This window comes from Mus caroli, unplaced genomic scaffold, assembly GCF_978045245.1.
Source record: "Mus caroli unplaced genomic scaffold, Mus_caroli_1 scaffold_17, whole genome shotgun sequence".
Lineage (NCBI taxonomy): Eukaryota > Metazoa > Chordata > Mammalia > Rodentia > Muridae > Mus > Mus caroli.
Genome location: NW_028227272.1, coordinates 85,659,202 through 85,672,170, shown reverse-complemented (window position 1 = coordinate 85,672,170; position 12,969 = coordinate 85,659,202). Strand labels below are relative to the sequence as shown.

The 12,969-nt window shown below is 39.7% G+C and overlaps 1 protein-coding gene across 1 annotated transcript; it reads left to right on the top strand.

Moving 5' to 3' along the window:
• The first annotated feature begins 3,037 nt into the window (after positions 1-3,037).
• On the top strand, positions 3,038-3,562 carry LOC110312127 (keratin-associated protein 13-1-like). Its single transcript, XM_021185678.2, has one exon. It carries the CDS (start codon positions 3,038-3,040, stop codon positions 3,560-3,562), a length of 525 nt encoding a protein of 174 aa, XP_021041337.1.
• The last annotated feature ends 9,407 nt before the right edge of the window (positions 3,563-12,969 follow it).

Sequence of the window (12,969 nt, the reverse complement as noted above, 5' to 3'; positions counted from 1 at the left end):
AGTGGGATTAGTCATGGAGACTATGTGGTCTATGAGTAATCATAAAATGTAAGCCTTTGAGGGCTGAACCTGAAAGGGAAGCACAAGGGCAGGGCCTGTGGCCCTCAGCCAGCCTTCTGCAGTCAAGAGTCCTTTGGTCCATCCTTGTCACAGATTCAACACAAAACCCCCTGGTGATAATCATAGAGAAAGCACAGTATGAAACCAGGTTTGTCAGGAGAAAGAACCTGCTGAGCCTGGGTAGCAAGATGCTACCCTAGGTCTTGAGGAGTCAATATTGAGGACATAAATGTGAGCCTGATGGGAAATACACAGGGGTTTGGGTTCAAGCATTTTATTACGTTTGCTACTGCAGCATTTTGTTTGACTTGAAAGGTATATATATATATATATATATATATATATATATATATATATATACTGCAATGAGAAATTGTTGTTGGATTGAAGGCTCAGTAACATGTGTAATAAGCTGGTAAAAGCCTTTGTGGCAAGTAGGTCAAAGGGCAAGTGATGTGGGTTTGCAGCACTGTGGTGGGTATTTGCTGTTATTGCTGTTGTTGTTTGTTTTGTGTTAATGTAGTACATTTGTATTTCTCAAGAAATGAATGTGTGATGGATGAGGGAAAACTGGTAAAACATGGAGGAGGGGAGAAACAGAAAGCATTCTAATATTGTTCTCTATTGTTTGAGCATTTCATATTGTGTACAATGTGTTTTCATATATACTCCATTAATCCCTTCCCATATCCCCAGATCTCTTTCCCCCAGGCCCTCAACACTGTTTCCATAGTTACATAGATGATAGATATATAGATATATAGATAGATAGATTATATATACATGCATATATATATATTTATATACATATATGGAGAGAGATATCATCACTAAGTCCAAAATTAATGCTACCATGATGTAGCATTTTGCTCATCTATCTAGAGAGTGAGTTTTTTCCTTTAAAATCTTGCCTTTGTGTACAGAAAGTGTAGTGTATCTTCATGTTTCCAGGATCCGTTTTCAAGCTATTAAAGCTGCTTAGTTCTGCCCTTTCTTCCATTCAGAAGGAAATATTTATTAGCATTTATGAGTTGCTTATTAGCATTTCTACTAAGTGGCCATATAACTCTAATGAAAAATAACAACATAATTACAAACGAGTGAAGGCTGTGTTAATTAGAATTGATTTACACTCAAGTAATCCTAGTCTTTATTTTCCAATATTGGTACCTAGCCTGGAAAGCGGGAACTTTGCAACTTGAACACCGAGGCCTCATCCCCTCCTCATAGAATTAACTTCCAATAATACAAAGCTACTTCTAGATCTGAAGGCGCTCACAGCCATCATCAGGGGTGTCACGTGCTGAGAAGGGCACTCGGTGCTTTAGAAAATTCAAAGGTGTCCATTCATAAAGCAGAGCTTATTTTACTTAAGTGAGTCAGAATGTTGGCCTAACCACTGCACACAGTGGCTTCCTGTGATGCATGCCACCTCTGGATTCTGCATGGGAGACATAATCATAAAACAAAGTAAGTGCTCTGAGAGGGTGGGTGCTTGGCATAAAGCAAGTTAGTTCTCGGGCATTTAAGGAGACTTCTATACAATGACAGTTGAGAATGCCATCTTCCTTAGTTAAGCCCCATAAAATGTCAGTCTCAGCGGAAGAAGAATGCAGACTAAGCAAGTAAGAAACCTGAGTCCCCAGTAATCTGACTATGGATTTCCCAGTCATTTTCAGTCTGTAGCTAGAAAATCAACTGTTCTTGAAATGTATAGAAATCACTGAGGCCGAGATTCTTCCTGCTGAATACTATTCTGGGCTGATATTACCAGGAAGGGTAAATAAAGGTTTATCAGACTTTACACGTGGCGCTTAATAGATTACTTTTAAAGACACACTAGAGTTGAATTTGCAGTGTTTGAAGATGGGCTCTGCTTAAGGAAGCCACAGATAAGGATGAACTCTTCTGCCAGGCTGAGATGTAAGGCAAGAGTAGTTTAAGGTCTTCAGTTACCTACTTAGTCAGACTTTGACTCTATATGTACTTGGCTCTAAGACCTGAAGTTAGGATTTAAAAACATAACAAAACAAAACAAAACAAAACACAAAACAAAACAATACAAAACAGACAAACAAAACCAGCAAATCTCTAAAATTGAATTTTAAGTATACATAAATCATCTCATTCAAGAATATTTTCTTCTACCAAAACAATAAAATAAAATAAATTTATTCTCTCTCCCTCTCTCTCTCTCTCTCTCTCTCTCTCACACACACACACACACACACACACACACACACAAAGAGACACAGAGAGAGACAGAGAGAGAGAGAGAGATTGATTGTAAACTACAAACCACTCTCCTAACAAAAATCTATGACAACATTTTCCTTTAAAGTTACACTCTAATTAATGGTGATACTTACTGTTTTTTAAGTGAACGTGGTATAAGAATGCTCTGTCCTGAAGAAAATCATTAACAGAAACTCCCCAGTTCATATTCTTAATAATTAGTTCAACGTGTATAGGGAGGCTTGTCTCATTTTAAAACATTAAGTATAGTATTTGAACATTTCCTTACAGTGTGCTTGTGACAAAACAAAAGGGACAAATGATTTTGCCGTAGTAACCACTGAGTACTTTTAGTGTCAAGGAAATGAAGGCCAAGTGTATATAATCAATGTACTGGGCAGAATCTCAGCAAATATATGGATAAAAGAAGAAGACACTGGAAATACGATAAATTGTAACAGTGAACTTCAAACCTCAGCAAACTCCAGGGCAAAGAAGCTGTGACTATCTTCTTACTGTGTAGCGCAGTGATTAAACTGCAATTAATATATGAATGTGTGAAAGAATTAGACATAATAACCAAGGGAGGTATTTTCCTGTGAAGGGTGAGGAGGTGAATAGTACCACTAGAATGTGGACACACCCAGTAGAGAGAATATATAACTTGACACCTGTCTGGACCATCTCACTCAAACTCACATCGTCCCATTGACACCTAGCTGATCGTACCGCTCCTCTCAACATGACCTACAGCTGCTGTTCTGGAAGCTTCTCCTCTAGATCCTATGGAGGTCAACTGTGCTACCCCTCCTCCTGTGGCTTTTCCTTCCCACGCCAACTGACCCAAAGAACTAACTTCTGCTCTCCCAGAAACTGCCATCTGGGTTCCTCTTTCCGTCACGGCTATCATCAGAACTGCTTCCAGCCCATCAGATGCCAGACTTCCCATGTGGTGCACAGCTCCTGCCAGCGTCCCTGCTACCGTCCAAGTGTGTCCAGCTTCTGCAGTCCTTGTAGGGCCACATATGCTGGCTCTCTTGGTTTTAGGTCCAGCAGCTGCCATTCCCAGGTCTATGGGTCAAGGAGAGTCTACACTTCAGGCTGTGGCTCTAGCTGCTTTAGACCTGTGAGTTACCGAGTCTGTGGCTATCCGTCTTTTGGTTATGGATCTAGATCCTGTCACCCAACCTATGTGACTTCTAGAAACTTCCAGTCTTCTTGTCACAGACCCACCTATGGATCAACCAAGTGGAGATCAAGTTGCTGAATTTCCTGATTATAAACGAATTGTCTGAGTTAACCTAGTGCTAATATCATAGGGTTTAAAGACAAGTTCCATCCAACTAAGAAATGACAGAATAACCAAAATATAAATTCAAATGTCTTTCAAAATTGAGCAATTACCTATTCATAAATTCTTGGAGCGTGTATGGGAGTTCAGTTATATTTGACCTAATAAACTTATTTATCCTTCCATCTAATGTGGTCTCTGATTCTTTGTTGACTCTCAAGCTTTGATTTGTGATTTATCTTTGAGACTACGTACTTTTAGACTACCTTCCCTAGGAAATCAATTTACCTAAGACATTGTATCAGGGTTGGTGCATGGAGCCCATTTGTTACATGGAGGTATGTGAGCATTTCACTGGCTATTAGCTGATGGGTGAGGGGCTACAGAAAGTTTCAGTCTTATCATTGAAAATATGTCGACAAAAGATTCAGCCATCTCATATTTTCTTTCTTTTTTCTTTTTATTTATAATAGATTCTTTTCTCACACAATATGGTCTTACAGCAGTTTCCTTTTTCCATCCTCCTACCTCAAATCTACTACTCCCTTTACTTTAAAATCCACTCCCTATTTGTCACTTCAGGAGAAAGCAGGATCCCAAGAGACAACATCCAAGTATGACAAAACAAGATATAATAAAACAAGGCACAAGTATTCCTTGCTGTGGAAGAGAGGGTGGAAGATTGTAGGAGTCAGAGAGCATGGAGGACAGCAGGAGAAATGGCCAGCCCATATTTTCAGTGAGAGAACATTGTGCTGATGATAGGAGTTGACTTTTAGCTTACATGTTCTACACAACATTGAGTTAGAGCTCCCCAAGACCCTATGAAATATGAACTAGAGGGTGAAACCAAAAAAACAAAAACAAAACCCAACTACATTAAATTAAAACAAAACATGATGTGTTGACATAATAAGAGAAAATATGGAATTTAGAGCAGTAGAGATAATAATGTTTATCTTTAAATATGAGAGAAAAATTAGTTTGTCAGGGTGCGAGAGGCAGAGATAGACTGAGACAAGAATGACATAGTGGTAAAGCTGACTAGGGAGGGAGGCATAAGCTGTCTTAAAGCAGAGAAATCAATGCAGCGGTCCTCCAGTATCTATGGAAGAGGAATTTCAGGAAGCTCCGTAGGTATCAATGTATATGCTTGGCCCAGGGAGTGACACTATTAGGAGGTGTGGCCTTGCTGGAGTAGGTATGGTACTGTAAGTGTGGGCTTAAGACCCTCACTGTAGCTGCCTGAAAGTCAGTCTTCCTAACAGCTTTCAGAAAAAGATATAGAACTCTTAGCTCTGCCTGCCTAGACGCTGCCCTGCTCCCACCTTGATGATGATAGACTGAACCTGTAAGCCAGCCCCAATTAAATGTTGTCCTGGATAAGACTTGCCTTGCCTTGGTCATGGTATATGTTCACAGCAGTAAAGCCCTAACTAAGACAACTATATACCATTACCCCTGATAAACACAAATGCAAAAATCCTCAAAAAATGCTGGCAAATGGAATGGTTCAAAATCTATAAATTTATAAAGAGTAATAAAATATAAAAATAGACTCAAAGATACAAATTATGTGATCCTTCCAGCTGGTATAGAAAAGGTCTCTGACAATATCCAACATTACTATATGATAAAAGTTCTAGAAAGAATAGGGGTGGAAATAACATACCTCAATATGAAAACAATGCATATGACAAATCTATAGTCAACATCATCTTAAATGGAGAAAACTTCAACCAGTTTCCCATTAATTAAATCTGGGATGAAGGCAACGGTATTTACTGTGAGGACTTACACAGTTAGTATAATTACCTAAAATTTAAGATATACAATAAGATAATAGAAAGAAATAAAAAGGTTACAACTCCTAAAGATAATCTAGTGACTTCATGAGTTTCTGCATGGTAGTGTAATGTTGTTGTAAAAGAATAAGATGAAATAAAACAGAGTAGACAGAGAATGCCTGAGTTAGCCATACAGCATTTAATCATTTTCAGACAGGGTTTCTCTACATAGCTCAAGCACACTAGAAAATTGCTGATAAACAGCTTCAGTGCAGTAGCTGGATATAAAATTAATTCAAACAAATCAGTGGCCTTTTTATACACAAATGATAAACAGGATGAGAAAGAAATTAGGGAAACAACACCCTTCACAGTAGTCACAAATAATATAAAATACCTTGGTGTGACTCTAACTAAGGAAGTGAAAGATCTGTATGACAAGAACTTCAAGTGTCTGAAGAAAGAAACTGAAGAAGATCTCAGGAGATGGAAAGATCTCCCATGCTCATGGAGCTGCAGGATTAATATAGTAAAAATGGCTATCCTGCCGAAAACAATCTACAGATTCAATGCAATCCCCATCAAAATTCCAACTCAATACTTCACTGAGTTAGAGAGGGCAATGTGCAAACTCATCTGGAATAACAAAAATCTAGGATAGCAAAAGCTATTCTCAACAACAAAAGAACCTCTGGGGGATTCACCATGCCTGACCTCAAGCTCTACCACAGAGTAATTGTGATAAAAAACTGCATGGTACTGTTGCAGCAACAGACAGGTAGATCAATGGAATAGAATTGAAGACCCAGAAATGAACCCACACACCTATGGCCACTTGTTCTTTGACAAGGAAGCTAAATTCATCCAGTGGAAAAAAGACAGCATTTTCAACAAATGTGCTGGCACAACTGACGGTTATCATGTAGAAGAATGTGAATTGATCCATTCTTATCTTAGGCTCAAGTCTAAGTGGATCAAAGAACTCCATATAAAACCAGAGACACTGTAATTTATAGAGGAGAAAGTGGGGAAAACTCTCGAAGATACGGGCACAGGGGAAAAATTCCTAAATAGAACAGCAATGACCTGTGCTGTAAGATCAACAGTCAACAAATGGGACCTCATAAAATTGCAAGCCTTCTGTAGGCCAAAAGATACTATCAATAAGACAAAAAGGCTACCAATAGATTGGGAGAGAATTTTTACCAATCCTAAATCTGATAGGGGACTAATATCCAATATATACAAAGAGCTCAAGAAGCTGAACTCCAGAAATTCAAATAACCCCATTAAAAAATGGGGCTCAGAGCTAAACAAAGAATTCTCACCTGAGGAATACCAAATGGCTGAGAAGCACCTGAAAAAATGTTCAACATCCTTAATCATCAGGGAAATGCAAATCAAAACAACCCTGAGATTCCAACTCATACCAGTCAGAATGGCTAGGATCAAAAATTCAAGTGACAACAGATTCTGGCAAGGATGTGGGAAAAGAGGAACACTCCTCCATTGCCGGTGGGATTACAAACTGGTACAACCACTCTGGAAATCAGTCTGGCGGTTCCTCAGAAAATTGGACATAGTACTACCCTTGTTTGCATGGAACGGGTCTCTGGTCACAGGTGGGCAAGGAGTTGGTGGGAATTGGCAGACAGACTCGACAGAAGGGAGTGTGCATCTGAATGTAATTTTTCAAATTGAGCATCAAACTTTTTATACAGAAGAAAATAGGGAAGTTGGGTGACACACCGGCAAGGTACAAAGAGGTTACTGGATTCTTACACAAAACAGAGGAATGCAAACACAGAAGAACTGGCAGGAACCAACTGGGGTAAAAGTTAATAACTGGGATCAAAATACAATTTGCTAAACGCATGAAACTCAAGAAGAACGAAGACCAAAGTGTGGACACTTTGCCCCTTCTTAGAAATGGGAACAAAACACCCATGGAAGGAGTTACAGAGACAAAATTTGGAGCTGTGACGAAAGGATGGACCATCTAGTGATTGCCATATGCAGGGATCCATCCCATAATCAGCTTTCAAAAGCTGACACCATTGTATACACTAGCGAGATTTTGCTGAAAGGACCCAGATATAGCTGTCTCTTGTGAGACTATGCCGGGGCCTAGCAAACACAGAAGTGGATGATCACAGTCAGCTATTGGATGGATCACAGGGCCCCCAATGGAGGAGCAAGAGAAATTACCCAAGGAGCTAAAGGGAACTGCAACCCTATAGGTGGAACAACAATATGACCTAACCAGTACCGCGGAGCTCTTGTCTCTAGCTGCGTATGTATCAAAAGATGGCCTAGTCGGTCATCACTGCAAAGAGAGGCCCATTGGACTTGCAAACTTTATATGCCCCAGTACAGGGGAACCCCAGGGCCAAAAAGGGGGAGTGGGTGGGTAGGGGATTGGGGGGGTGGGTATGGGGGACTTTTGGGATAGCATTGAAAATGTAAACGAGGAAAATACCTAATAAAAAATAAATTAAAAAAAAGAAATGTAAATGAAGAAAATATCTAATTAAAAAAAAAAAGGCTAAAGCCTGTGAGTGGGCAGTAGAGATAGATAGACAGGACATCCTGGAAGGAAGAAAGGAACTCTGGGAAGATGAAAGCAGAGTGTCTTTCTACAGGAGACATGGCGGGAGAGCAAGTCATGACTATGGGCCTGGGCGGTACAGCTAGCCATGTGACTGGATGGAACTAGATAGTGAGGTTAACTTAGATGAGCTAGTTGGGAGTCTGCCCAGCTAAGGACTAAATTTTGAAATATTCAAAGGTCTCAGTGTGGTTATTTGCGGAACTACCCGTTTAAGAGATAATTAATGTTAATTAATTAAGACTATATAATTATTTATATATTATTTAAATAATAATATAATTAATTGAGAATATTAATTTAAATAATTTTACATTTGGATTTCAGGATATCAGACAAAAGAGTGATACTTTGTGTCCTCTGGTCCCTGCCTAATAACTACCTAGTGACTCTGTTTACATTCATTTGCCCTCTACTGTGCAGGGTTTTCTCTGAATTGTTTTTCTTTCAGTGCTACTTTATGTAAATCAACCCCTGCCTCCCTCCCGTTCTCATGTTCTCATCACCTCTCACTTCTCTCTTATGTTTTCACTTCCTGCGTCCTCCCTGTCTGCTCTAGAGTGCTATTAGTTCGGCAGCTGGTTGGATGATGGTGACAGGAATCTAATGGATCCATCACCCAGGAAAAGATGCTTTCAAACCCATTTAAGTGATCGGCTCCTACTCTGACACTAATTCTCAAGCGTTGTTGTGAGAGCTCTTTGTTCTGAACTCAGCTCCTCACGTATGTTTTGACTTTTAACTTCGCCTCAGGTCCTTTTGTGAAAAATGCTAGCTAGATCTTTAGCCAAACAATCATTTTTGTCTTTACAGAATCATTTCATGTCTAGAGAGAAGAACACATTTCCCTCCTAGTGTCTGGGTGTGGTAAGCACTTACTGTGCAAGGAACACAATGACTTAGGAGGGAATTGTGTGGGTTTCATGAGCAGGATTTTACACGTTCTTTTTTGTTAAACTGTAAAATCTGGACAGGCAGTTGTAACAAGGTGTGATTTCCCAACCCAACAGACCTGATCTGTGAAATGTCTGCCAAGTTTCGACTTCTACTTTCACTGTCAAAAGCTTTCACTTTAAGAGCTGCACCTGGCACAACAGCTGCAGGAAGCTGAGTTGGGGGAGGGGATGGGGGTGCAGTGGGTGTGGGGCTGGGTGGCCAACACCACGTTCTCCAAGGGTCACAGTCCCAGTGGCTGCTACTTTTGAATTGTTTTCTCTCACTTTCCCTTTCTTGCCTGGGACTGTGAATTCTGAAGCAAAGCCAATTAAGATTTTTATCTGTTATATTTTCTCTTTAGATTTACAGAACCCACCACATCTGGTGGCCTTCAGATAATATCAGCACAGAATTATTAGTTCTGCTCACTAACTAACACAAGGACTATATTGTTTTTCCTGTGAGGTTTCACTTTTTAAAAAGTCAGAATGTTTGTTTTAAAATTACAGAAACTTTAGGACATCCAAGCCGTTTGGGTGGGCCCACTAGAAGAAGGAAGCAGATGTGTCCTAGATGTTGAAGATCCTACTCAGAATCTCTATTTTATGGCAGGAGTCTCATACCACTGTCTTTGCCTCACTACAAAAGTCTACAGTAAAAGTAGTGGCCCCTCCATTTTCTCAAGAAGGCAGCTCATAGTTAAATTCAGAGAGCTCCCTACCAGTCATCAGCTCACCTCCTGATGATTGGCTTTTGTGTGGTGAGCATCCAGGACCAGGACCCATACCACTAATTTTCCTCCTGTGAACTTCTAAGATCTACCAGCTTCCCATGGCCCCAGAGGAGAGCAATGAAGCCCTTGACATCCCGCTTTGTGGGGGACACTTTCAATCCATAAAGGACACTTGCAATTTTCCCTGTATTGATTCTGCTTTTACAACCTAGCTTATTTTCTTCTGAAAATTATTTGGAGGCTTGCCAGACATCCTGTTATATTTTGATTACGTGCCAAATTGCCACACGGATTATTAGATTTCAGAGCAAAGGTAAAATGTCTGCCAAGGTAAGTTCTCTCTGCACAGTTAGCCATTGTCAAATAATGATATTTTCTTTTCCTTCATCAAATGGACTTTTTGAAGATATTACATAGGTAATATAAACAAGTGCCTGTTTAGAAGTAAAAGACATCCTTATCTGTTTATCTCTCCACTTCCTAATAAGCTAAAATTTGTCTTAAGTTTTAATAAATTTTCATTTGAAGGTAAATCCTTTCCAGGATTATATAAAGTAGATTATTTTATGCAAACAGAAAAAAATGTAATAGGCTATTTGGGGGGTTTTAATCCAGTTTTCTGAAGCATGATGGTTACAACTATTATATAATTATATGTAACAGTTAAAGAATACAATGTTGAGAAAACGTGTACTTAGGGTGACCCCCAAGTTTCATTTTCATAGTTTCATTCAACTATGGACTGGAAATATATGGGAAACATTGCTTATAAGCTGAAAATGTACAGGACATTCTCCTCATTATTTATCTCAATAATACAGTATAAAAAGTAATTCTGTTGCAAAGAGAACTTTCTGTGATTAGGGCAAGGATTATTCCCACCGATCACCCAGTATCAAATGGTCAGCCCTGTAAACAAACATATGAGTAACACTATAAAGACCCCGTTTGGATATAGAAATATATATGCATATAGATCTACCTATATACACATACATACACAGGTATGCATGTAATAACAATTAACATATGTATGCATTTCAAAGAGCAATCATGGATACATGGAAAGGTTAGAAGGGATGAAAGGGAAAATGATATGTTATGAACTTAAATGTTGTGGATAGGTCTGATGCTGTTCTTGTGAACCAATCCCCTAATGAATAAAGGAGCCAATCACTGGGTGAGTAGGAGGGGCTTCTGGGTTGGATGGAGGAAGAGAGGCAGCAAAGCGTGAGTTTGCCTAAGGTGCACCACAAAGACCATGGGGGATTTGAAACATGATGTTGGCGAGGTAGCGACCCATCAGTGGGAACTTAGCGAGCTGAGTAGAGATATTTCAGGAGCTCCAGGCCAGAGAGTCTCCATGAAATAAAACAGGTTGTCCATTGCCCGCCAGTGCATGGCTGGCTAGGCCGCCGAGGCTGAGAGTTACCAGCACGGGAACATAACGGTTCTTTTTAAATATTTTCTGCAACACTTAAAAGAAGTAATAACTAACTTTGCAGCAATGGCATTGTTTTCAATATTTTAATAATTGCAAGATGATCTAAAGCATAAACGCTTTTGGGTCAGGGATACATGCAAACACTGTGATATTTTATATGAAGATTTTATTACATGAATGTGGGATACTGCCAGTGTCCCAGAGCTGTTCCCCATGGATACAGAAGCACAAACGGTGTGAAATAATCACGGGCAAACTAATTAAGAATCCCACCATCTCACAGCTTCCACTAGAAACGTATTTATTTGTATATTGCCACGATGAAACATTAGTTCTTCTGCTTGTGACAGAATTGAAGTGTAGCCGAGCAGTGGTCCCTACTGCTCTGTGTGTCATCAAATGTGCCTGCCCTGAAATTGCCAGTTTAGAAACAGGGGCCAGCAGCCAGACCCCTTCTCCAAGCACTAGAACCCACTAAGCTATTCCACATTTATGAGTTCTGTGTGACTCGGATTCTGCATAAGACCATGGCATACATGTCTTTGTGTCTATGACTGACTTGCCTTACCATTCTGCTCCCAAGAAACCATTCAGATTTTATGTTCCTTTGCTGTTACAGCACCAGCTTGTGACTTAAGGGGAAAGGGGTATTATTCTACACAGATACGACATTTTGTTTTGATCCTTAGCTATCAGATGCCATGGTGTGTGTGTGTGGGGGGGGGTTCAATTTCTGTAAAATGACTCTTGTTGTATTTTGTCTTTTGTGTGTTTCCTTTTTGAGTGCGGTGTTAAGGATTGAACACAGAGCCTCATGTACAGTAGGTAAGCACTCAGCTATGGAACTAACTCTAGGCCCTCTCTCAAAGTTCACAAGTGACAACGTTAAACAATATTTCACAATAGTAAACACGGAAAATGCATAGCTTAATTTTTTGATCTATAACTAGTATAGAATGGCAATTTGTATACCTCAGAAATTCTTTCATTTCAATTCCAAGTGTAATGCTATTTAGCAGTAGAGCCCCTGGGGGAAATTAAGGTGAGTGAGATGAGAGAGGTGGTTAAAGCTGAACCTACAAGATGGGCTTAGTGCTCTTGGGAGAAGGGGAGGGGACTAGAGCTCTTTTTTCTGCCATTCAAAGTGACAGCATGAAGATACACACTGGCAAATCAGGCAGCAGCCCCTCACAGAAACCAAATTAACCCTGACCTCGGTATTGACATTCTTGTCTTCAAATATTTGAGACATAATTGCCTGGTATTTGATCCACTCAGTATGAAAATGACTTGGAGAGTTCCGTTTTTAAATTTTTCTACTGACAAGTTGACCAGGAATGGAGCAGTTCTCTAGGCAGACCATGACAGTAGCAACACTAATCTAACCATAGAATAAATGGCATGCACTCATGTATGTGTAAATACACGCAGAAGCATGCGTGTATAGACTTTAAAAACTCAAGGAGTTCTGAATTTCAGGGAATATTGTTGTGTCAATGTTGGCTCTCTAAGTTGATATTGTGGAGGTTAGAAAATATGGGAACAGTGGAGAAAAACGGGTGCAGAGTTGAGATAAACTCCCTATGCTAATTCCTGAGACTGTATAATATAATAATTCCAAAATAAAATTTTAAAGAAAGGTAACCATGGGTTGAGAATAAAAGCTGGTGTATTATAATGCTTGTAGGGGGCATATTTCTGGGGACTAAATTCCATTGGTTATGCTGAGAGGACATAGTTCCCACTGACTTACAGCATCTCTAACCCTCAAGGTTAGGCTTAGAGGAAGTCCTCATTACTTTCTCCCATGTTTGCCACGTGTTACAGACTGTGCAGATTCTCCTTTAAGAGTTGTTTTATGATGGAATTGTTAAA